This window comes from Sinocyclocheilus rhinocerous, unplaced genomic scaffold (assembly GCF_001515625.1).
Source record: "Sinocyclocheilus rhinocerous isolate Xijiao unplaced genomic scaffold, SAMN03320098_v1.1 scaffold1007, whole genome shotgun sequence".
Lineage (NCBI taxonomy): Eukaryota > Metazoa > Chordata > Actinopteri > Cypriniformes > Cyprinidae > Sinocyclocheilus > Sinocyclocheilus rhinocerous.
Genome location: NW_015631056.1, coordinates 67,723 through 93,408, shown reverse-complemented (window position 1 = coordinate 93,408; position 25,686 = coordinate 67,723). Strand labels below are relative to the sequence as shown.

General features: G+C 39.8%; 4 protein-coding genes across 4 annotated transcripts; 1 reads left to right on the top strand and 3 right to left on the bottom strand.

Moving 5' to 3' along the window:
• Positions 1 to 86: 86 nt before the first annotated feature.
• Positions 87 to 4,855, bottom strand: LOC107741399 (putative sodium-coupled neutral amino acid transporter 8). The gene is made up of 10 exons (XM_016554107.1): positions 4,584 to 4,855; positions 3,457 to 3,655; positions 3,157 to 3,313; positions 2,879 to 2,983; positions 2,719 to 2,776; positions 2,444 to 2,558; positions 2,200 to 2,347; positions 1,917 to 2,116; positions 1,269 to 1,320; positions 87 to 390 (listed from the first exon to the last, which is right to left on the bottom strand). Exons 1-10 carry the CDS (start codon positions 4,779 to 4,781, stop codon positions 288 to 290), a joined length of 1,335 nt encoding a protein of 444 aa, XP_016409593.1. The 5' UTR covers positions 4,782 to 4,855; the 3' UTR covers positions 87 to 287.
• Positions 4,856 to 6,160: 1,305 nt separating this feature from the next.
• LOC107741396 (exosome complex component MTR3-like) lies at positions 6,161 to 7,438 on the top strand. Its single transcript, XM_016554105.1, has one exon. It carries the CDS (start codon positions 6,284 to 6,286, stop codon positions 7,094 to 7,096), a length of 813 nt encoding a protein of 270 aa, XP_016409591.1. The 5' UTR covers positions 6,161 to 6,283; the 3' UTR covers positions 7,097 to 7,438.
• A 15-nt stretch (positions 7,439 to 7,453) lies between these two features.
• Positions 7,454 to 10,183, bottom strand: LOC107741395 (transmembrane protein with metallophosphoesterase domain). The gene is made up of 5 exons (XM_016554104.1): positions 9,077 to 10,183; positions 8,558 to 8,668; positions 8,308 to 8,473; positions 8,060 to 8,199; positions 7,454 to 7,930 (listed from the first exon to the last, which is right to left on the bottom strand). The coding sequence occupies exons 1-5, from the start codon at positions 9,792 to 9,794 to the stop codon at positions 7,740 to 7,742; spliced, it is 1,326 nt and encodes a 441-aa protein (XP_016409590.1). The 5' UTR covers positions 9,795 to 10,183; the 3' UTR covers positions 7,454 to 7,739.
• Positions 10,184 to 12,395: 2,212 nt separating this feature from the next.
• LOC107741398 (guanine nucleotide-binding protein G(o) subunit alpha-like) lies at positions 12,396 to 24,114 on the bottom strand. The gene is made up of 8 exons (XM_016554106.1): positions 23,778 to 24,114; positions 23,620 to 23,664; positions 22,245 to 22,384; positions 20,446 to 20,606; positions 20,189 to 20,317; positions 19,385 to 19,514; positions 13,127 to 13,280; positions 12,396 to 13,033 (listed from the first exon to the last, which is right to left on the bottom strand). The coding sequence occupies exons 1-8, from the start codon at positions 23,893 to 23,895 to the stop codon at positions 12,846 to 12,848; spliced, it is 1,065 nt and encodes a 354-aa protein (XP_016409592.1). The 5' UTR covers positions 23,896 to 24,114; the 3' UTR covers positions 12,396 to 12,845.
• Positions 24,115 to 25,686: the final 1,572 nt, after the last annotated feature.

The following is a 25,686-nucleotide window of genomic DNA, read 5'->3' as shown; positions in this document are numbered from 1 at the left end:
TTCATTCCATATAATGCATTTAAATAAATGTATTGTTCTTGTCTAAACCTACACAATATAATAAATATATAAACAAAAATCCTCCTGCACATTTTCTTAGTCACACACACAAACACACACAACATATCAAACTGAGCACTAACAGTAATACAAGCATAAGGCACTGTTGTGTGACATTTTCTGTTCCTCAGTTTCAAGTATCATACTGTTTATCATCCATCAGTCAAATATACAAACACATTTTGTCAAGACAATGATATTCCAAATGATGAAGACCATGACGAAGATTAAAATTTGTGCGTCAGCTCCATAACAGCTATAGTTGTGCTCTGGCCAAAGATAAAAGCTCCAGTAATGACAGTCACCACACCCCACCCTGTCAAGATGGATCTGGAAGGAACAAAAAAAAATTGAACAAAAAATGTGTAAAAGGGAGAAAGTAATTACAAACTATATTTTTAGACACACCATAAATGTATGAAAAAAGCTAGAATTAAATAAGAGACCAGAGGAAATGGCCAGGAATTTAAAATGACTTCACTTGGCTTTCTTTTAAAGGGGTCATAGGATGCCCATTTTCCACAAGTTGATATGATTCTTTGGGGTCTTAATGAAAAGTCTGTAACATAGTTTGGTTAAAATTTCTCAATGGCAGTGTAAAAAACACCTTTTTTACCCTGTCAAAAACAGCTCTTTTCAGATCAAGCTGTTTTTGTAGCATTTTCCTTTAAATGTTAATGAGCTCTGCTGACCCCGCCCCTCTCTTCCGAGCCGCTCTCAGAGAGAATGTTTACTTTAGCCGCATTCATCTGAAACTTAGCTAATTAGCACATTATTAAGAAAGGCGATTTGCAAATATTCAATGTCGGGAGTAAATGACTACTGCTATGTTCATTATTACATCCAACAACAGAACACCTCAATCGCTTAGGAGTCATTCTTCTCTACATCTGCTCCGGCGGTGAAACAGTGGCGGACAGCTCACAGCTCACTCAGGGTGGGTCTGAGGTAAGACACCAGTCCAGTCTGTGCTGAAACGCTACTGTCAATCAAACTATCGTGGGAGGGGCCTGTCTGTGTGACGTCACACAGACAGGCATCTGAGATCGGCTCGATTTGAGAAAGGGGAAAACATTTAACCAGATTAAAAAACACTGGGTGGAATTTTATCATTATAGGGTGGTTGTGTACACACACTGCCAACACACATTTCAGTTCAAACAACTTGCATCCTATGACCCCTTTAACATACATAAGATGTTATTCACCTCATCCTGTGATTTATAGGTTCTGTCTGCATGGCAAAAATGAGGCACAGCCCTGCAAAAAATCAGTTTGGTCAATATCATCTCACGGTCTGTTTGAGTCTTTATGTACGTGCACTATCGTTCAAAAGTTTCCCCCCCCACCACCACCCAAAATAAATGAACACTTTTATTCAGCATGGATGCATTAAATTGATTAAAAGAAAAAGTAAATACTTTTACATTGATACAAAAGATTTCTAGTTCAAATAAATGCTGTTCTTTTGAACTTTCTATTTATCAAAGAATTTGATAAAAGACCAAATGTATCAGTTTTCACAAAAATATTAGGTAGCACAGCTGTTTTCAGCTTTGATAATAATATGAAATATTTCTTGAGCACCGAAACAGCATATAAGAATGATTTCAATGAAGACTGGAGTAAATTTCAGCTTGAAAATTCAGCTTTGCCATCACAGGAATAAATTACATTTCAAAATATATTAAAATAGAAAAGAGTTCCATTGTAATAATATTTCACAATATCACAGTTTTTACTGCAGCTGTGGTTAGCATAAGATAAATCTTACCAACCCCAAACTTTTGAACGGTAAGGTATGTATGCATGCGTGTGTGTTGGTGAGATTGTAATTGTTTATTTGAGTGTCTCACCAGGAAAAATAAATATAAAGAAGGCACTAATTCCCCCGATTACGCTGATGACCTCACTCATATCTGGTACATATATGGCGATGAGGAGAGTCACAGTGATCCAGAGAATTGTTAGAATCAGACGGCACCGACTCTCAAACACAGATGTAATTATGGCCCGTTGTTCCCAAAAGCGCAATATCTGTGTTAGAATCACTGACCTGTGAACAAGACGCAATCACTGAGTGTGTGTACACAGTGTGTGTGCAGTGAGCTATTCACATTTATTTGTGGTTTATGGTACCTTCCCAGCAGCAGTATTATAGGATATATGGTGATGATCGAAATACCAAACAGCAGCCTAGCAATAATCATCACTACATCATTTCCAGGATATGACATCAAGATATCTGAGGCTACTTCCCGTCCAAATGTGAGAAAACCAAACACACCTGCCATATTGTAACAAAGTGTCAGTCTCTCCATTTAAAACTCACTGGAAAATATTTATACTATAGATAACAATGAACTCTACAAATATGACTCACCCGTGAGAGTATAAATAAGCAGACAGAAAATCATAGAAGTGACTGAGATGAAAACCCAATGTGTAATCTTTTTGTTTTCCATGCTGCTGTAAATAGCAATACAAGCTTCGTGGCACTGTAATATAAATAAAGATGACATATGAGCTTTCAGCAATCACAATTGTCAAAAGTGCAAATAGTGCACCATTAATTTAAAGAAATAATAATTTTATCTCTGCATAGAAAAAATAATCTCTGCAGAAAAATAATTTTTTTATATATATATAGAATCTGACCTGGAAACCAAAACAGATGGTAGGAACCACACTGAAGATGGAGGCCCACGAGTCCAGTCTGTTACAAATAACCAAAATAAACCACAGATATTAAACTCATATGAATAATATATACATGCACTCAACTTTATGGAAAACATGTACTTAACATATAACTCACCCTTGACTGTGCTCTGGTGTGAGGTCTGCTGTGTGCTCATCTTTTAGATAATACTTTGCGATTACGGCTACACTCAGGTATGTAGCAGCCAAAGTTCCCAATACACTGGCAATTAAACATAAAGAGATATTAAGAGATAATGATGGATACAGCAGGTTGATATTGGGACAGAGGTGGGAGAGTGATGCAGTACTTTTCACTAGACCTTTCAATTATGGAATTCTATGGTTTAAAAAGATTTAGAGAGTAGCAGATATATGTGTCAGCTTTTAACACACCTGGTGTATTTCTGGATGCCGATCTCTTTGGGTATAGAGAGTGGAAGGATGATAATGAGGCACATGACAAAGAGTGCAAAACGGTGATCTGTGTACCAGTGATATGGCATCTCTCCTTCTGTATTTCCCGTCACTGTCTCATACAGAGACAGACACACTGAAACACACAGACACTTAAGTTCAAAAGGATAAAAGATCTCTTTGTGTCTCTGTAATGTGTATATATACACACACATTAATCTGTTACAGTTACTCACACTGAAACATAATGACTCATAAGGAACAACATATACAACTTACGCTTATCCAGTTGATCCTGCACAACCACCAAAAAGGCCACAGAGATCATGAAGAGGTTGAAAACAAAGCAGATCTCACACAGATGGCCAATCCTCTGTCCACACACCTCTCGTACCACATCATGATACGTGTTCTGCCGACTGATTGATGAGGCGTAGCCGAGAATGACCAACCCGCTTATGAGAAAAACCAGAGATACCTGAGAGAAAGATGTTGAATTGCATCACAATCTACATATTCTTTTTCGGCCGTATCCACATTAGCACTGCTGTGTAAAAAGGCTTACGGCTGTTTCTTTAAAAGTTCCTTGCTGATTAAAGAATGTAGTTTACTCTAAAATACCTATCACCTTTCAATTAAAAACTGTTTTTGCTGCTTAATATTTTTGTGGAGACCGTGATACACTACATTGAAAAAAAAGAGGAATGAATAAATATAAATTCTTTTATTCAGAAAAGACACATTAAGTTGATCAAAAGTGATAGCAAAGACATTTAAAATGTTACAAAATGTTATTTTTTTTAAATAAATATTCATTAAACTTTCTATTCATCAAAGAATACTGAAAGAAGTATTACTAAAGTATTACTAAAACTGATAATAATAAGAACTATTAATAATAACAGAGCACCAAATCAACATATTAGAATGATTTCTGAAGGATCATGTGACACTAAAGACTGGAATAATTGCTGCTGAAAATTCAGCTTTGCCATCACAGGAATAAATTACATTTTAAAATATATTAAAATAGAAAACAGTTATTTTAAACTGTAATAATATTTTACAATATTACTGTTTTACTGTATTTTGATCACAAATGTAGCTTTCTGAATATAAGAGATTTCTCTTAAAAATCGTTAAAAAACTTATTCAAAGACAGTACTGAATGTAAATTTTGTATTAATACAGAATATCTCAAAGGATGATTTGATTGAAAACTGTCACACAAATGCTTGTACAGCAAGATGTATACAAGTTATCAGTGGTTTAAAGATAGTCTTTCAAAAAAATAAATAAATAAACAATAATATTAATAACGATAATAATAATAATTTGACTCTGCTCACTGTTCTCTGCTGAAAAAAAAACATGACTCATCTACACTTGTCAGAATTACAACGCACCATCTCCACACTGATGGCTGTGTTCACGCCGCCAGCCTTCTCAAAAGCCCATGGAAAGTTAAGGAGTCCCGCGCCGAGGGCAGATTTAAGCATGATGAATATGGCCCCAAACGATCCAAGTCGCGGGACGTCCGAGCCCCGCGCAGGTTTGGATAGCAGACTGATGCTGCGTATACTCTCCCGGGCCAGTTCCTCCATGCTCAGTGCGAAGGCTGAAAATAATCACAATACTAACGTTCTGTTGTAGCCTATTCTAATACGAAAACGACCTAAGAAGCTTCCCTCTGTAAAAGTGGAGCGTTATGTCCAAAGCATCCGCACTAGTGCAGAATCTTTGTTCCGTTTAGTATAGCGAGTGAGGCTGTCTCAAGTAAGACCCCTTAAAAATGTCATCCCAAGGTGAGAAATATTGTAAAGACTTGTTAGCGTTTGTAACGGTGGGTTCCGAGTCTAAATGATTGCTTTTCTAATGATGCTCGTTAGGAGGAATTTGCAGCTGATTTCACACAGGAGCGACTATAGGCTACTTCAGCTTCCTTATCAAACGAGACCCTCGTTTTGTCTAAAACAGGAGGAATTCATGTTATTTTCTAAAGTGAAGCGCCGTGGCAATTTAATTAGTGCTCGTCTAGCGACCCTGTTCGAGCCCTTTGAACAAACATTCATTTGAAGCGCTTGCTTGAGGCACGTGCCTCTTAAAGGGACTAAAACTCAAGTTTGTTTGTGAACTTTCATTTCTTTGCTTCGTTTACATTTATTTCCACTACATAATATTCGGATTTATAAATCATATTAATTTAATTTAATAGTGTGGAGGCTCTGTCACTTTTAAATATAATATAATAAATATATTACAGCTGGCTGTAAAACATAATGCAAATGTAATGTAAATATATAAAGAATATATAAAGAAATATATAAAGAAAGAAATTTTTTTTCTGTGTATTTACATTACATTTACATTAAATTTAGGAGAGGAGCCAAGGCTATTCGGGAACAGTGCTGGGTAGATTACTTAATTCGTTTAACACATTGATTTAAAGGAGTCATATGATGCTGCTAAAAAGAACATTATTTTGTGTATTTGGTGTAATGAAATGTGTTTATGCGGTTTAAAGTTTAAAAAACACATTATTTTCCACATACTGTACATTATTATGAGCCGTTTTAGGTAGGCGTGGTTAACTCTTAACTTTTATAAAGAATATCTCTTTGGATTTGAGACTTTAGTCTTTGCAACTTTACAGATCTTCTTTATGCACCAAGAGCTTGTAACACTCCAAAGAGAAAGGAAAAATTTAAATCGCATCATATGACCCCTTTAAATAAGATTATCGTGTAATCAGTAAAACAGTAACTGTAGTCTGATTCCGAGTATTTTAAAATGTAATCTAATTACTTCCAGATTTAGTTATATAGGCATACAGATATGCATTCAGACAGTATGAATAAACATTTTCTTGGATGGTGTTTAAAAATGTGAATAATATGTAACAAAATATAACTTTGAAATGACACGTAGGCTTCACATCCCAAACTGCCATACCTCAGTGCGAAGTCTCGCTGTGCGTCATGTCACGCCTATCCGACAGATGGCGGTAGAGCATAACTAGCAGTATCCTGTCGCATTTGATTCTCGAACAAGATCTGAACAGTTTAGCTCCTGAGAAGTTGTTCATTATCACGTGGGTTTAGTAAAAATGCCCGTTGATACAAAACGTATCCGTGGACCGGAGGAGTCGCAGTCCCCACTGCTCTTTCTTTCCCCAGGCAAAGTTCCCAAGGCCAGCAGCAGGCAAGGCGTCCGGGGGAATGGAGACGTGCGGCCAGTATTTGCGCGATGCGGGCTGATCAGCCAGGCAAAGGGCTCTGCGTACCTCGAGGCTGGGAACACCAAGATTATATGCTCGGTGTACGGACCGAGAGAAGCTGAACGCAAGGACGAAAGCGATATGAAAACCGGTCGCCTTGTTTGCGACTTCAGGCTCGCGCCGTTTTCATGTATGAAACGGGGTGCCTGGATCCAAGGCAGTGAGGAAAGAGATCTGTCCCAGACTCTACTGGAGAGCTTGCAGCCAGGAGTTTGCCTACACCGATACCCGCGCTCTCAGATTGAGGTTAATGTCATGGTTCTGGAGAATGACGGCTCGATACTGGCACATGCGGTGACATGCGCCTCTATGGCCCTGGCGGATGGCGGTATTGAAATGTTTGATGTGGTGTTGGGTTGTACGCTGCGGCAGAATGGAAGCACGTGTCTCATTGACCCATCATTCTCGGAGGAATATGGGAGCTGGCAGGAGGGCTACGGGGAGGACCAGGGGTGTGTCACCGTGGCTCTGCTTCCCAATCTGAATCAAGTGTCTGGTCTGACTGCGGACGGAGAGATGCGGGAAGACATACTGGCCGATGCTGTGAGAAGCTGCATGGACGGCTGTCACAAACTCTATCCGGTGCTACAGCAAGCTCTGACGCGGGCTGTGAAGAAAAAAGCTCCTCCACCCGAGAAATAGACTTTTACTTGCCGCGGTCCTAAAGTTGTGTTTTGAGGAAAATAAAACTAAAAGTGAATATATTGTTTATGTGCATTGCTTATCATACTTTCTACACTTAAAAGTGCAACAATGCAGTACAAATGAAATAAACTTATCTGCAGTTGCAAATATATTTTCTTTTATTTCTTCATTCCACAAGTGTTGCTGGTTTTGTATGCAGTAAGTATATAAATCCCTGATTGACTCACACAAATGTGACAATTCATTTTGACTGTGTAATGAACTAATTAAAAAAAGGGGGCATGAGTAAAAGTACAAATACAAATTAATTTTAAAAAACTGGCACTTTTGGAATGTGAATATTCAAATATTAAAGTGCTTGGATTTTTTGTATATTTTGGCAAACAAATTACAAAACCACTTTAAAAAATAAATGACAACTAAAACCTGGCTAAATGTGTGTCATCTGTATAGTAAAACAGACCTGTTGTAAGATTGCTCAAACAAATCATAGTGCAAACTGTAGTATATATTTGACTGATATATCGCATAATTATGCATACATTACTATGTAATACATGTTAACTTTGTGTCACAGCATGCAGGGTAATGAACATGGATGAGATTGTGTGTTTGATCCCTGCACTGCATTGTGTGAGGCTCAAGCACGTTTCAATATAATGTTTGTAATTTCTGAACGGCTTGCAATTCTCATCGGAATGCCATAATGACCGGTTCCAGGGGTCACATAGACCATAGTGTGTTCAGAGACACGGTAGAGTCCACAGAAAAATGGATTCATCAGGAATGCCAGGATGGTGAGGGGGAACAGCTGACCAGCATGTGTGTGACCTACACAAATGCAAAATTGAGTTCAGTAGAGGACAGAAGTTAAGCTTTAGCAGCATACTCCTAAATTTTCCCTTTACAAAACACCAAAGCATCTGAAAGACCACAATAATTGAACTGATATTTACAGACCTGAGAGTACCAGACTGATGTCTGGTCGTTGCTGGAGGGCCTGTTTGGCAGCATGAGGCTGATGTGCAAGAAGAATAATAGGGCTCTCTGCACTGCAGCCACTAAGAGCTTTCTCAACATCCATGCCATGGCCTGGGTATCTTTAACCAAAGTAACACCATGAACATAAGCCCAGTACAAGGCACACAATATGCATCAGATTTGTATGTATTCAAATGAGCCTGACAATGAGATCAATGTGGACTGACCGAAGCATGCGGGCCTCGAGGTCATCAATGCCAGCAAGGCAAATCCAGTCTTGAATTTGTTCAGGACGGAACACTTTTGCATGGCTGTTGTGAAGAGCCTGAATCCCCATTGAGCGCAAGAGCTCAAACCAGCCTTCAACATCAGCAGTGTAGTAGTCATGATTGCCTGAAAGTCACATGAAAATGAATGTGAAGATGTGCACAAAATGTTTATTTACACCCTTTTGTCAAACAGCTAACTAAGACAGACCTGTAGCAAAATAGGAGCCCAGTCGAGCCTTCATCTGTCCCAGTGGTTCTGCAGCGCTCCTCAATCGAGTCACCTGAGAGTCAGTCAGGTCACCGACAATCACCACCACATCTACAGCAACAAACACCAGGAGTAAAATTCAATATCAGGTATATGTTAAAGGGACAGTCTACCCAAAAAATAAAAATTCTGGCGTCATTTGCATGTAGTTCCAAACTTGTAATACTCACTTTGTTCTGTTGAACATGAAGATATACAGTGTGTGTGTGTGTGTGTGTGTGTATATATATATATATATATATATATATATATAATGGATGTCAATGGGAATGGATACCGTTTGGTTACTAACATTCTTGAAAATATCTTCAGGTTCAACAGAAGAAAGGCAGTCATACAGGTTTGGTTTGGAATGACATGAGTGTTATTAAATGATGGGAGAATAAATTTTTGGGTGGACTATCCCTTTGACATTTTAAAGATTATACTGATAGCATATAATTGTATAATTGTAATTACCTGGGTTCAGCTCATTCACCATAGTCACAATGCGCTGTAGTTTGGAGCGGCCCACTGTAGGTCCCAGATGTATGTCGGACAGAAGCACCAACCTGAACCCGTTCAAAGACTCAGGGAGCTTCTCTATTGGGATCTCCACTTCAATTACTCGTGGAGGCTGGGCTGCATTTACTAACCCATACACTGCCAGGATTGCTGTTACTATCATTGCCAACACTATATGACTGACTGATCCGCTCGCGACCGCATCCTCTTCTCCTCGGCTGCGGGAGAGAAGCCTGCGGAGGCGTTTAAGGCAGCCAAAAACGAACAGGAAGAATAGTAGGATGACATAAATGCCCAAACAGGAGAAACACAGCAATGATAACCAGTGTGGCTCAGTGTCCACGAGGAAAAACATGCACGGGTAGCTCCCGTGCACCAGAGTAAGAAACAGCAGGACGAGAAGACGCCAACATCTCTGCGGGACAGAAGGTGCACCTCTGGATCCGCACAGCCGCCTCACCACGCGTTTCCATATGTAGAGAGAGCCGAGGAGCAGCAGGGAGTTGATGAAAAGGATAAACTGAACGCGAAACAACGAAGCACGAGTGTTTTTGTCAACCCGCTCTGAGATTAATGTTCTGGATATAAGCATAGAGAAAAAAACAACTCCCGATGCGATTCCTACTTTCCATTCGGCGGAGAGGCGCCCGAATCCAAACATACTGACCGTCATGTGCTCGGTCACTGACCCCTGCAACTATACTGCTGCGGTCATTATTATGACAGCACGGTACAACTTATAAGAGCGATAAAAGAGTTCCTCATACCTGTCTATTCACGGTCCATTCTAGAAAAAACATTTGAGTCATTCTCTTAACTCGGACATGGGAGAACAACACAAAACTACTTCCGCGGACAGAGACCTGATGGCTGCTATGATAACAACATGAAGAATACTGTTGTGGTTCGCGGTTTCGGACTAGAAATGTCATGCATACTCAAGCTATATAAACGTCCATTACATAATTCGCGATCGTGTAAGACAAATTAAATATAAACACGTCAGTCATTTGACAGCGTCTCTTCTGGCCTTTCTGCGTGACAAGTGTGTGCGGTAATATCATTGGCTCGTCACATTACAGAGGCGTGGCTAATGTGACGCTCTTAATTCTGATTGGAAAGGATCTCAGTATTATTAATACACATATTTTGAGTAATATAGGCCTATTAGCTTACAACTTTTTTATATTAAAACACCATTTCCTGCCATAGTTTGTGCTTTTGTAATCATTGTTCAGCATCTTACTTAAAACGTTATTACCTAAGAATGAGCTGTTTTATAACCAACACTCCATTTCTGTTCATTTTTATTGAAATTTTGAAGCTATTTTTTTCGTTAGGTCAAATAACTTATAAGTTTGATAATGTGATATAACAAAACATTTTGATTTAATAATAATAATGATGATAATAATAATAATAAGTGATAACTATATATATACCCAAAGTTGAATAAGTTCTTAAAGAAAAAAATGTTGTCAGGTTGTCTTAATATCACACTTAATACTTAATACACACACCCCTGGTTTCATAAGCCTAGTCTCTGACTAAAATGTAAGTCTGAGCTGTTTCAACTGAAAGAAACTTGCACTGATTGATCTTAAAATGTGTGTGTCCTTGTTTTGTGTCAAAATGCACACCAGTAATGTTTTTCTAAGGTATGTTCATAAAAAATTACTAGAACTATGGTCTAATACTGGCTTAGTCTGTGAAACCAGACCACAGTGTCAAATGTATACATGCAAAACTGCATTTAAATTTTAGGAATGGGGTCATCATGAATGCTCTTGGCATCAATAAGTTTGAATTTTAAAGTTTACATGTATCCTGTATGGATGAGAAATAACATTAAAACTCAAAGTAGCCTACATCCTTTATTTCATCAATAATCACAACAAATGCGGGAGTACACGAAATAATTGTTTTATTATTATTATTATTATTAATGGAGCACAGTGTCACAACACATTATCACAGACTTTCATTTGCAGCAGTGTGTCGCACGATTTCTCCTTGTCCTTGCACGCGCTCTCACAGTCCTTCGTGCCCTTACTGCATTCAGATGGACAACTGCCGCAACCTACCGGGTCGAAAATGGGGAAATTATTTCATTCTGTAGAATTCTGGGTGACGTGATGTTTAATAATCCAAAGTGTTCGTTATTCGACTCACTTTTTTTTTGCTATGTGTGCACTTGCAGTTGGTGCATTTGCAGTTTTTCCCGCAGTTACAAGATTTAGCTACAACACAGACAGATGGTCTTTTCAATTTTCTGAAGATGCGTGCGCGAGACACCGTATTTTCTTGCTACAATTACTTAGATTACATATGTTTGGTTTACATACTTACATTTAGAACAGCCACACTGGTCCATTTTGGCACCCTAATTCCAACAAATGTATGATGCTTTCGTGGAAAAATCTGTCTGGTAGAAATAAATGGAATCGCTCGTTCGTGCGTCACAATCACGTACGTGGGAACGTCATATGAAGTGTGTGAGCGCGCTGATGGATGAACTTGGGATCTCATTCAGTATTATGTGGGCATCAGATAAAAATAAAAGGAAAGCCAGGCATAATATAATTATTATCTTTCACACTGATCTTATTTTATGTATTTATGTAACTACTGCAATTATATACGCAGCCCAATTCTTGATAACTGCAGGTTAAACTAGACTAACCATGTTAAAGGAGGAACAAATCAGTACACAGCCAGTAGTTGGTGCTAAAGTGTTTTCTTTTTTAATGTAAACATTTCATTGGTCGGTCAGAAGACTAAACCCAGCAGAACAGTGTGCAGTAGGCCTCTGACCCCAAGGGAGGAAAAGAGGCCATTCAGTGCACCAAACAAAAAAATCCATCCACAGCAGAGAAAAAGAGGAAAAGAAATCGGGGTTAAGTAACAGGTCATGGTTGAATAAAGAGTGTGCATGCATCACACGCACACGCACACGCATCTGAACACACTCTCACACGTCATTATGTCATCAGTTAAAGAGAGTGGGTTAAAAATAAGCAATAGCTCATTCATTCAGTAATTCAGTTATATATGAATCTGAATTACTATGTTAATATTTACGCTGTTCTCCATGTAAAGTCTGTAAGCTAGTTTGTTTGTATTCATCATAGCCCAACACTGATAGGGTGCACAAAGTGTGGGGCGATACAAAATATGTAAATACATGCGCTTATACAGGGCCGTCCTTAGCTGACGCGGGGCCCGGCTTAGGGAGCGGGGGCCCCTTCGGTCCGTTGGCGATCGCGTTCCGGACAATTCAGCTCTTCTAAATGATTCACCATATATCTTGCTCTTAGTCATTTAGCCTGCGAGAGTCACTGATCCTTCTGGGTTTCTGAGATCATTTTAGTGGATCATGCCAGCATTTGGAAGTCTCTTACACAGCAGAGAACCTTTGTGTGTCCTTTGTGTCACCCGACAAACACTCTCACTTGTTATGACTTCCACTCACACACATGCACTCAGGCTTAAAGCATCTATGCCCGGCCAAACACTAATTTTTACACTATACATGCACACCCATACGTTATTTACGCCAGCAATGTACTGACAAACTACAAAGGAAAATAAGGGATAAATATTCTGAACAAAAGACAAAAATTGACAGAGTGAAATGAAATATGGGAGTACCTTGGCCAAAGTCACAGGGGTGTCAGTTCAGTCACTTGTTACCATTTCAAATGGCAGGAAGTGGAGTTGGAGCTCAGTAGAGGCCACAACCACGCAGGTTATTGGCGATGATGATGTCAGTGACAGCATCAAAGACCACTTGGATGTTTCCTGTGTCTGTAGCGCAGGTTAGATGACAGTAGATCTCTTTATTAGGAGAGCGATTCTTACTTTCAAACTGACTCTGTATATATGCAGCCGCGGCTTCGAATGTATTTAGGCCTGCAGGAAAGATGAAGAGATGATGGACTGAGTTTTCAAGCCTTTTTTTATATCTGTAAATTTCTTATATACGTGTGTGCATAGCTCTTGTACCTGTGTATTCTGGGAAGCAGATATTCAATGGAGATTTCACAATCTTTTCTCCAAAAAGGTCCTTCTTATTAAGGAAAAGGATGATGGATGTGTCAGCAAAGAACTTATTGTTACATATAGAGTCAAAGAGCGTCAGAGACTCATGCATACGGTTCTGCAGAGAAGAGAGAGAGAAAATTTAATCAAACACATTTGAATTTTTTCAGACTGCATAATTAGCATGAGTTTAAACTCTCTTTAAAAAAAAAAATTCTCATTATATTAGAGTATATTACATTATATTATATTATATTATTGACACAGTCAACAACACCCACAGGACCAGACCCCTACACTCCACCCACTCGTTCACAGTCACCAGAGTTCTGATCACATGCACCTGTCACATCCAATCAGCCCAGACTATATAAACCGCTCACCTCAGTTCACTGTTGTCTGGTCTTGTTGTTCCTACCTGAATGCTACCCGACCACTTACTTGCATGGACTTACCCTCTTGCGTCCGATATTCATCTGCATTCAACCTCCGAACCCGTCTCACCAACACCAGTTCACCCAAACCTGCAAAGATAAGTGTTATTCACTGAAATACCTCAGCATTGGTCTGTCGACCAATCACTCACCTGCTATCCATGTGTATCTGTCAAAACCTGCAATACACCTGTTGTTTGGATTACCTTGTTGCATACTTCTGTTTTATGACAGAAGACCAGACCAAACATTCAACGTGAAGATGCTTCCAGTGATGCACAAAACCCTTCCAACGATACTTTTGCTGACTTAGTTCATGCTCTCCATCAAGCACTTCAACCACTCGTCACCACTCCTTCACCGTCTGCCTCTGCCAGTCCCATGGCCCGATCAGCGACCTACTCAGGAGTGGAGGAGGATTGCAGCGGATTCCTGCTACAATGCTCTCAGTTTTTTAAAATGCAGCCCCAGCTGTGCACCAACGATCGTGCCAAGATTGCATGCATCATTTCCCTGTTATCTGGATGAGCTTTGCAGTGGGAACGTGCTATGTGGTACGCCAATGGACCAGTTACCAACTTGCTGACGGCGTTTACCATGCATTTTAAAGACATCTTCGGACAGACCGCTAGCACGCTCTCTGTGCATGATCAACTCTACCGGCTCCATTAAGGCAGATCTTCAGTCACAGACTATGCTCTTCAGTTTCGCTCTCTGGCAGCTGTCAGTACTTGGAATGAAACAGCCTTAATCACTGTATTTTGTCAAGGTTTAAACTCCAACATCCATCAACAAATGGGATCTATGATGACATGATTGGATTAGAGAGCTTCATCCAGTGATCGATTGCCTATATTGTGGTTCAGAGGGTCACACCCTTCCCTCGTGACCAGTCAGACCTCCACGCCAAATGGTGAGTACTATCCATATACCACTTTCGATATCCTTGCTTGCCCATTCAGATGTTATTCTAATGACTTCCCATCAATCTATTTCAGCGAAAGCCCTCATAGATTCCGGAGCCGCCAGAAATTTCATCTCACACTCAACCTACTTCGCAAGCTTCACCTCCGAAGGAAACATTGTCCTCAAGTTCTCCATGTGCACTCCATACTGGGAAAACCACTGGGCCTTGGCTACATTCATCATTGTTCCCCCATTGTGACCCTCCACCTTGGATGTCTACATCAGAAAAGGATCTAATTTTTGGTGCTGGAGGGTTCCACAGCCGACATCATCCTGGAATGCCGGTGGTTATTAGAACATGCTCCCCTTGTGAACTGGAAAACCGGTGAGGTGCAACAATGGAGTGAGGACTCTTTGGCTAACTGTATCAAGACTGTTAGAAGAACAACCTTCAAGTCTGTTAAATCTAAATCAACTCCTTCTTCTCATGTCGATGTATGCTCCACATCCATTGAGAGCCCTGACACCTCCAAACCACAAAAAGATTCCTCCAGAATACTGGGCGTTCCAGGATGTCTTCAGTAAGAAACTGGCAACCAAACTACCACCCCATCGGCCATGGGACTGTGTGATCGATCTGCTGCCATTTCCACATGCTAAAAAGTCATTGGCCATGGGACTGTGTGATCGATCTGGTGCCATTTCCACGTGGTAAAGTCTACCCGTTGTCCATCTCGGAACAAAAGGCAATGGAGGAGTATATCGAGGAGGCTCTCAAGCAAGAATTCATCCGTCCATCCACTTCCCTGCCGCTTCAAGTTTCTACTTTGTGGGAAAGAAGGACGGAGGCTTGCAACCCTGCATTGACTACCATGCTCTCAACTCTCAGACAGTCATGTTCCGGTACCCTCTTCTTCTGGTCCCAGCAGCACTGGAGCAGTTACGGGGAGCTCGCATCTTCACGAAGTTGGACCTGCAGGCCACTACGAATATCTCGTTATGCCGTACAAACTGTCCAACTCACCCTCAGTCTTCCAGGGATTTATGAACGAGGTGTTCCGGGAATTCCTTCATTGTTTCGTCATTTTTTACATTGATATCCTCATCTATTCCTGGAACCAGGCCAAACATCGCCAGCACGTGACGTAAGTCCTCCAGAAACTTCAATAATTCCACCAGTACCTCAAGCTCGAGAAATGCGTGTTCCACTGTAACACTATCCATTACCTTGGCTATGTCATCGACCAACACGGCATCCGCATGGACCAGAGGATGGTACAGGCAGTTGAGAATTGGGCACAACCCATATCCATCAAGGAACTACAACGCTTCTTGGGGTTTGCGAACTTCTACAGGAAGTTCATCAACAACTTCAGTAAGATTTGCTCACCTCTAACATCCTTGCTGAAACATGGGGCCAAGTCTCTGTCCTGGAACTCTGAAGCATCCAATGCCTTCAACCAGCTCAAGAAAGCGTTCTGTGCCTCTCCTACCCTAGTGCATCCCAATCCAGAACCGCCCTTTGTCGTCGAAGTTGATGGATCCACCACCGGGGTAGGAGCCATATTGCCTCAGCGGCAGGGTGAGCCTCCCAAACTCCATCCATGTGCCTTTTTCTCTAAGAAGCTGTCCCCAGCGGAGCACAACTATGACATCGGTAACCGCAAAATGCTGGCCATCAAACTTGTCTTAGAAGAGTGGCGCCTTTGGCTGGAGGGAGCTAAACATCCTTTTGAGGTCATCACTGACCACCGTAATCTTGAGTATCTCCGGGAAGCCAAAAGATTAAACACCCGTCAAGCTTGTTGGTCTCTTCTTCACCAGATTCAATTTCACTGTGACTTACCGGCCAGGGAGTAAGAACCAGAAAGTGGACGCTCCGTCCAGTGTCTACCACCCTGAGTCAGAGACAACTCCTAAACCCATTCTCCCTGCAGTCATCATTGTCAGCCCGATTGAGTGGTCTATTGATGACCAGATCGTGGAAGCCATGCGGTCTGAATCTGCTCCACCGGGAGGTCCTGAGGGACAGATCTATGTGCCAACTCATCTCCGTCTGTCCCTCATGGACTCCGCACATACATCACCGGGCTCTGGACACCCAGGCAGCCAGCAAACCCTCTCGCTCATCAGCAATCGCTATTGGTGGCCCAATATGGCCCAGGACATCTCCTGGTTCATCCAAGGATGCTCCGTCTGTGCCAAAGTCCCTCGCCACCTACCTGAGGGAAAGCTGGTCTCCCTTCCTGTACCTAATAGGCCATGTTCACACATTGGAGTTAATTTCATCACTGACTTACCTTCTTCGGATTCTCACACGTGTCCTCTTCATTGTAGACCGTTTCTCCAAAGCGTGCAAGTTGATTGCTTTGAAAGGACTACCCACTGCCTTTGAAACTGCCGAAACCCTCTTCCAGCAAGTCTTTTGTCATTTTGGGATCCCCGAAGATATCGTCTTTGACCGCGGACCTCAATTCATCTCCCGAGTGTGGAACGCCTTTTTCCAGTTACTCGGAGTCACCGTAAGCTTAACATCGGGATATCATCTGCAGTCCAACGGCCAGAATGAGAGAAAGATACAAGAAATCGGGAGATACCGGCGGTCATATTGTCATGAACAACAAGACCGCTGGAACTGTTACCTTCCATGGGCCGAGTATGCACAGAACTCCCTGCTTCAAGCCACCACCGGATTAACACCCTTTTAGTGCATACTCGGCTACCAACTGCCCCTGTTTCCCTGGTCAGGTGAGCCTTCTGATGTTCCAGCTGTCCACCATTGGTTCCAGGAGAGCGAGAGGGTTTGGGACTCAGCTCACATCCACATGCAGAGGGCAGTTCGGAGACACAAGAGCCAGGCCGACGCTAGAAGATCAGCGACACCCTAGTATCATCCAGGGCAGAAGGTCTGGCTCTCAACCAGGGACATCTGTCTTCGACTGCCCTGTCGCAAGCTAAGTCCCCACTATGTCATTCCATTCACAATCCAGAGGCAGATCAATGAATTCACATACAGGCTAAACCTTCCTCCTCACTACGGAATATCACCTTTTTTTTCATGTATCCCTGTTGAAACCATATACTAATCCTCTGCTTGCTTCCTCTCCAGGGTCTGGTGCTGATGACGTGCCTCCTCCTCCTCCAATGGATCCTTCAGAGGAGAATATCTACAGAGTCAACACCATCCTAGACTCCCGACGACGGGGTGGTCACCTAGAGTACTTCGTAGACTGTGAGGGGTTCGGCCCAGAGGAAAGATCTTGGGTTGCCCCTTTGATGACATACTAGACCCATCTCTGCTACTTGAATTCCACACGTATCACACCGACTGTCCAGCACCGAGAGGTAGAGGCCACCCCCATCATTGTCGAGCTGCCCGTAGAGGGAGGGTTCTGTCACAGAATCAACAACACCCACAGCACCAGACCCCTACACTCCACCCACTCGTTCACAGTCACCAGAGTTCTGATCACATGCACCTGTCACATCCAATCAGCACAGACTGTATAAACTGCTCACCTCGGTTCACTGTTGTCTGGTCTCGTTGTTCCTACCTGAATGCTACCCGACCACTTACTTGCATGGACTTACCTTCTTGTGTCCGATATTCATCTGCATTCAACCTCCGAATCCGGCTCACCAACATGTTCATCCAAACCTGCAAAGATAAGACTGTTATTCACTGAAATACCTCAGCATTGCTCTGTTGACCAATCACTCACCTGCTATCCACGTGTATCTGTCAAAACCTGCAATAAAGTTGTTTGGATTATCTTGTTGCATTCTTCTGTTTTATGACTATTATATTAATTATATATATTAATTTTGAATATAAAATGTTAAATTTTTTATAAGTGTGTGTGAAATTTAAATTATATAATTATATATATATATAACACAAATTAAATTTATTTTATAATATACCATTATATATAAAATCATACATAATAGAGTACTTCGTAGACTGTGAGGGGTTCGGCCCAGAGGAAAGATCTTGGGTTGCCCCTTTGATGACATACTAGACCCATCTCTGCTACTTGAATTCCACACGTATCGCACCGACTGTCCAGCACCGAGAGGTAGAGGCCACCCCCATCATTGTCGAGCTGCCCGTAGAGGGAGGGTTCTGTCACAGAATCAACAACACCCACAGCACCAGACCCCTACACTCCACCCACTCGTTCACAGTCACCAGAGTTCTGATCACATGCACCTGTCACATCCAATCAGCACAGACTGTATAAACTGCTCACCTCGGTTCACTGTTGTCTGGTCTCGTTGTTCCTACCTGAATGCTACCCGACCACTTACTTGCATGGACTTACCTTCTTGTGTCCGATATTCATCTGCATCCAACCTCCGAATCCGGCTCACCAACATGTTCATCCAAACCTGCAAAGATAAGACTGTTATTCACTGAAATACCTCAGCATTGCTCTGTTGACCAATCACTCACCTGCTATCCACGTGTATCTGTCAAAACCTGCAATAAAGTTGTTTGGATTATCTTGTTGCATTCTTCTGTTTTATGACTATTATATTAATTATATATATTAATTTTGAATATAAAATGTTAAATTTTTTATAAGTGTGTGTGAAATTTAAATTATATAATTATATATATATATAACACAAATTAAATTTATTTTATAATATACCATTATATATAAAATCATACATAAATACATACACACACACAACTATATTTGGTGATTTAGATCAACTTCAGGTTGACCGTCAAAGGATTGTTTTAGAGAAAAATGCAAAGATAGAAAAAAAAAAACCCAAGAGTGCTTTTTTAACTAATTTACCATTAAATGTCATAATGTGAGTATAAAAGCTGTCTAAATGATCAGGTGTAAGTCTGGGTGTAGTAGTTTACCGTGGTTTCGTCTTCATGGAGCATTTGGTCATATCCACTCATTGCCACACAGAAGATAATGGCTGTCACATCCTCAAAGCAGTGAATCCATTTTTTCCTCTCTGATCTCTGTCCCCCCACATCAAACAGCCTGGGGACGAAACATCACACACTTTCAGGACACATATGAAGCCATGTACATGCATGTGTGCACATACACAAGACATGCAATGCATGTTAAGAAACAAAATAGGTCGACCAAAGATATCAGATTTGCAACGTCTAACACGCTGATAAAGTGAATTAAAAGAAATGATTTTCCAATTCCTTATGTCAGTTACTAACAAATAGACTTTGAGGACAATTATACAGATCTTTTTTTATTTTTGCTATATAACATCTAAGTACCTTTTCATTCAGCAAAATATTCCCAATATTTTTTTTAATTACAATTTTCTAAAATATATATATTTTTTAATTTAATTAATTTTAAAAATCATATATGAGTCAAATCAGATTTGTATTGTGATTTTTACAATGAACAGTTTCAAAGCAGCTTAACATAAAGTCATACTAATATGTCTTAAAATGTACACTGAGCAGTTTTGGGTGATTTGACAATATATGTTGATAATTTAAATGATGATCCCAGTTCAGATTCAGCTCTATATATTTACTTATATTATGCAGATATATAGTTTGATATAAGTTTGATAAGGTATAATAACATGCTTTTAGGAGGCACGGAAAAATCCTCATTTTTTGAATTCCCGATAAATATTGCATTTAACTTACATAAGAGAAACATAACTATTCAGTAGATACCTAAAGTTAAGGTTCTTGAAGGAAAAATGTGTCTCAACGATGCCAGTAGTTTTGACTCGGGTTCGGAGAATATCCTGTTCAGTGGGGAGGTAATCTGGAGATCCAACGCGCTGCAAACTGTCTAGGTAACTAAAACACAGAACACCCGTGTGGATTTTTAAATATGTATTATAATACATAATATGTGTAACGTGCACATTACAACTGACAGTGACATGCTTGTTGCATCATCTTGTGTGTATAACATTGGGACTCACTATTGGGCGGAGTCGTTGAGCTGATACTCTCGTGAGCGGCTAAAGCAAGCCTGAGTTCCAGCATCAGTCCACAGACGCATCATGGCAGCCAGCAGTTCTGCTGAAAATGGCTCTGTGTCTTCCATACGACCAACCACATCAAATACGATCTTAGCATCTGCCTATAAACGCATGCAAAATGTTAGAAACATCCTGTTAAATACATATGAGTGTAGAATGACACCCACTAAACAGGGTTTCTACAGACATGAACAAGTTAAATTTAAGACTTTTTAAGACTTTTTTTAATACCACCTTATATGAAATTTAAGACCTAAACCTGTAATGGAAATACACATTTTATTACATACATAATGTTATGAGATTAATGTTTTAAATGCATTTATGAATATACAAATAAGAAATTTTGAGGGGAAAATGCATACTTTTCAACAAACTTCTCAACTGAACTACCAGTAAGAGTGGCGGTAAGTCACTTAATGAGTGAGTCATCGAGTCACTCATTCAACTGATTGAGTGTGTTATCATGCTGGTATCTTAAGGACTTTTGTGGACAGCTGACTCCTAAAGTTTTTGATATTCTTCATATTCTGTGTGGTGGTCAGATAGAAATTAATCTTTTCCAATAAGTTTAAATAGATTTTTACCTTTTATGGGCATTTTACCTTTATAAAGCCATTTTTCTATAAGTGTGCATTATCTTTTGAGTCAAATTCTTACATTTAATCAGTGAATAAGAATAAGACATTTGGGCTGTTACCAAGCAAATGAAATCAGTATCAACAAAATTCATCTTTGCAATCCAGACATAAGCTGCACCTGAAGTGGCAGTTAGAAGTGTTTACACATTAACCTGCAGTTACAAATGCATAAATAATCTGCTATATTAAACATAAAAAAAGCAAAAACAGGCAATATGGTGTCTAAAACGTAAGTCTCTTAATAAAACTTCTAGTTTGTTGAACTGTTGTAAAAAAAAAAATCAATATTACATTTGTATAGGCCTATGGTAATTTTTTGAGGAAAAAAGGCACTCTTCCGTGTTAACTATATCATGTTATGAATAAACTAAACATTGTGAATTTTTACCTCAGTTACTTCTGAGTTTATGTGTGCTGTTACGCTCATTTGTTCTGAAGTCTCGAGACTAACAGAGTGAGCCTCAGCGCGAGCTTGTATTCTGTATTCTGCTAATTTACTGCAATTCTCTTTGATGACGCAGTAACTTACCGCGGGTGTTCTTCGGTCTGTCCAATGATTGTAAACAGTCATTAGGTCCGTCAGACTTAAGATATTTTAGCGGTAATGTGACCAAAAATATTTAAGACATTTTAAGACTTTTTAAGGACCCGCGCACACCCTGTTAAATGTTCATTGCATTGGCAACCACAATGATATTTTCTAATTCATGCACTAGGTGTCACTGTAGCTCAGTGCATCCTCTGAGAAGTGCGGTTTGGGTAATAAAAGGCGAGTTCAATCACCAGGAAAATCTAATGCAAACATTAAAGAACACTGCAAGTCAAAACAAGCGTATACAGGTACATTAACAGAAGGGAAACTGCCCTGTTGTTTTCTGCCACCTTGTATTGTTGTATCACACCAATTATATTATGATGTTTGAACAAAAGTAATACGGAAAATAATATATAAAACATAATACATATAGATAATATGCTTCAGGAGAAATCAATAAAACATTTCATCTGAATATTTAATAAAATCACACCACTTGTACTTCATTATCTCTGTGGAGCTTTAAATCAGTTCACAAGAATGTGTGCATGTGATATACATACAGTTCTGTCCTTGTCTGTGTACTCTATACCAAGAGTTTCCATTGCTCGCAAGATGGTGGCAAGACTCTGAATGGTGTTGCTATAGACCACAGGTTTAAACTGCTTTATGTCGTCTCCAGAAAACCCATCTTCATGGAGGTGGAGGAATATTTATAAATGTTTCAACTGTTTTAGTCCATGTAATAAGAGCCATTAATAAAAAGCTTTCACTTTATGGATTAACAAAAACACAGAAGAAAGCAAGTCATACTGGTTTGTAACGACATGAATGTTACGGAAAAAGAAGCACAGTACACCATCGCATACTTAAAAAAAAAAGAAAAAAGAGTAAACTAAAATATATTTTAATGTAACTTCTATTGAAATGTCATGTATTTAATATATATGTATGCATATGAATGTTTAATATATATATATATATATATGCATATGGATGGAATATGTGGTGGCAAAAGTAGTATGATTAGAGATTATGCAACAATCTGTCTTGAACTTCTACAGGTTGCATAGCCCAAGTTGTTGGTCGTCTTAATATTTTAAACCACACGTTAAACTGTAACTATGCAATAACTGTATAACTGTAATAAAAAAGTTAAAGTGTAACTAGTAAGAGTGTATTTAAAACCTTAAAATATATCCTAGGTCTGAGATATAGTTGTGTGTGATTTGAATTACAAAAACCGCAGTGATGCTGGTGTAGTAAAATGAGTTTGATCTGCAAAATGATATTTAATAATACAACACAATTGGTAAAAACTGCCATATAAGTTTAAAATAGTTGTATGTGCATCCGTAGTTCTGAAAATGTAAGGTTAGGTGGCATAGTCCCGGTAAATCCGTTTAATGGGCGGATAACGCTAAACGAGACTGCAGGGATCAGGCACTAAAAGCCACCCATTAAGATTAATACAGAGAAAGATTCTATGCGCGCGCGCACACACACACACACACACACTCTCTCTCTCTCTCTCTCAAGCACACAGTCAGATGACAAAATGAACACAAGGCCTTAACGCATAACATGGCACAACACACAAATGCCGGACCCAGATTAAATGCACATGACAAAAGCGTGAAACATTAAGGAACTTTGAAGCCCAAGCCGGCAGAGACAGCGACGAAGTAGGCTACACGCGCGCTCTCGAGCTGCACTGCACACATGCTACTAACATACACACACACACACACACACACACACACACACTCACTCACTCACTCACAGCGCTGTCTCTTGGGGTGCGCTTGTGTTTCAGCACTACCACACACTGAACAGCGCGAGACAAACAGTTCCCAACCTTTAACCGTTTAGAAACATGGCTGAACCGAGCAGAAAAAAGGCACAAAACCATTGATAGTATGTTAAAAACCCGCACTTACTTCATCTGTTTGACAATGGTGCTCTTCCCCGACTCCCCTCCGCCTGCGGAGACATAGGCTGTGTCAGTGCTGTCACACGCACACACACTTACACACCTGCAGCATCCTTATTCAATGCACTCATTGAAAAGCGGCCAGTGAGACCTCACGACTTACCCAGCAGCAGTAATTTGACATCTTTGGCTGCGCTTATTCCGGCTTCCTTCAGGTTTTTCTCGATCGCTTTGCTCCGGTCCAGAGCCGCGCGCTCCTCTGCACTTAACGTGCATCCCATTGCAAGACCGAGAGTCGGGACGCGCGAGAGCTGTATCCCAAATATCCGTCTCTGTCCCACACTCTCTCGCTTGCTCAGTCTGCCGATTGTTGCTAAAGCATCCAAGCCGAATTGAGGTCAGGTACAGGCTCACACTCCGGCCTCTTGATTTGGAGGAGGTCGTCCTGCTCGCGCTCCGGATCGCGAGTGTCTATTGGGCGGCGGCAGTGACAGCCAGCACGAGCTCATCTCATCCTGTAGTTCCCTCCTAATGCGCGAGGGGCAAACCCCTCTCATCGCGCTGACGTCACACAAGGTGCAGGGCTTGGGAACATCTGTTTGGTGGCAGCCGAAATATAGCTAAAGCTCGGAGGCTGTTTGATTTGTTTGTAGACGTATAGGGTATGTCCCACGTTCTGCTAATTTTTTAATTTATTTTATGTTTTGTTGTATTACTGCAGGCCTATTTTAGTATTGTGAAGAGCCTTCCTAATATGGGTGCCATGTTTGGATGTTCCTAATAAGCCTATTTTGTATTTCAATAAAAAGAAAAATCTTGATATATCTATCTATATATATATTTTTTTAGAAACTTTTTTAATCACTTTGTTTTCAATCATTTTACAAAAAAATTATTTTTCAATCATTTTACATTTTATTTTTCAATATAATACAAAATTTAAAAGATTTGAAATTCAAATATTTAACAAACAAGCAAATATGGTCTTTTCGCAATCTATTAAGTTATTACAGATTGGGAAAGTTTCCGGTGCTCTAATTTGACTGGCTAGGAGTGCAGTTTCTCTCTTATTTCTTCGCTCACATATTCTGTTCCAGACCAACTTTTAGTCTGTGCATTATGGAAGCTTATTTCCACCACGGAATAAAAAATAGAAATTCAAATGCAACTTTTTTTTTCCTCACAATTCTGAGCATAATTCTGACTTTTTCCTTTTGCAATCCTGAGTTCATATTTCGGGTGTACTCACTTCTGTGAGATACTGTATATATATATGTATATATAACAAGTCTGAACTGAGATATAAACTCACGAAAAAAAAAAGAAACTGAAAGAAAGACTTTCAAAGAGTAATTACCTTTTAACCTCTGTGGCATAAAAAAATAAATAAAATAAAATAAAAAAATTGAGGGGGAAAAAACAGAATTGCAAGATGTAAACTTAGAATTCAGAGAAAAAAAGTCACAATTGCTGGATGTAAAATCTGAATTGAGAGGGAAAAAGAGCAAAAATTGCAATAGCGAGACAAAGTCTGAATTTAATGTTTGAATTTTGAGATATAAACTCGCAATTACCTTTTTTATTATTTGTTTTATTCCGTTGCATAAATAAGATTTCATGATATGTAAAAAAAAACTAGACGTGTTGGCTTCTTTTGATTTTTTTGATTTTCATTTGGTGGAAAAGATACAAATAAACTGGGCAATTTTTGTCCATAACATAAATGAGTCGATTTGTTGACAATAACTTAACTGTTTACATATAAACACAATATTACAGGTCACAATTGTGTGTAATTATATAATTAGAAATATCATTATATGTATGTGTGTATAAGAGATTCAAAAATGTCTCCCTTTTATTTTCTTTTATTCGCCAAATTTCATTTGTGCAGTGATGCTTTTAAAAGTTTATATTTATGCAATTGGAAGATGCTTTAAAACAACTTAAAGTGCATTCAAGGTAAGCATTTAAGTATGTGTGTCGCATGGAAACCAAATCCCTAACCAAGTGTCATGCTCTACCAGCCAAGTCACACAAACATCTTTAACATTAGCAGGTTTTTTTTAAAA

Bases quoted from the DNA above. Each gene is read 5' to 3' on its own strand.
- LOC107741399 (XM_016554107.1), bottom strand. From the start codon at position 4,781: ATGGAGGAACTGGCCCGGGAGAGTATACGCAGCATCAGTCTGCTATCC. The intron at 3,314-3,456 runs GTAAGTTGTATA...TGTGTGTTTCAG, and splicing joins GCAGGATCAACTGGATAAGC to TGTGTCTGTCTCTGTATGAG. The intron at 2,348-2,443 runs GTGAGTCATATT...ACAATATGGCAG, and splicing joins GCTTATTTATACTCTCACGG to GTGTGTTTGGTTTTCTCACA.
- LOC107741398 (XM_016554106.1), bottom strand. From the start codon at position 23,895: ATGGGATGCACGTTAAGTGCAGAGGAGCGCGCGGCTCTGGACCGGAGC. The intron at 22,385-23,619 runs AAGTGCGGGTTT...AAATATTCCTCC, and splicing joins CATTGTCAAACAGATGAAGT to ACCTCCATGAAGATGGGTTT. The intron at 20,318-20,445 runs GTGAGTCCCAAT...TCTGTGTTTTAG, and splicing joins CTCAACGACTCCGCCCAATA to TTACCTAGACAGTTTGCAGC.
- LOC107741396 (XM_016554105.1), top strand. From the start codon at position 6,284: ATGCCCGTTGATACAAAACGTATCCGTGGACCGGAGGAGTCGCAGTCC.
- LOC107741395 (XM_016554104.1), bottom strand. From the start codon at position 9,794: ATGACGGTCAGTATGTTTGGATTCGGGCGCCTCTCCGCCGAATGGAAA. The intron at 8,474-8,557 runs GTCTGTCTTAGT...TGTGACTTTCAG, and splicing joins GGGCTCCTATTTTGCTACAG to GCAATCATGACTACTACACT. The intron at 7,931-8,059 runs GTCTGTAAATAT...GCATTTGTGTAG, and splicing joins CATCAGTCTGGTACTCTCAG to GTCACACACATGCTGGTCAG.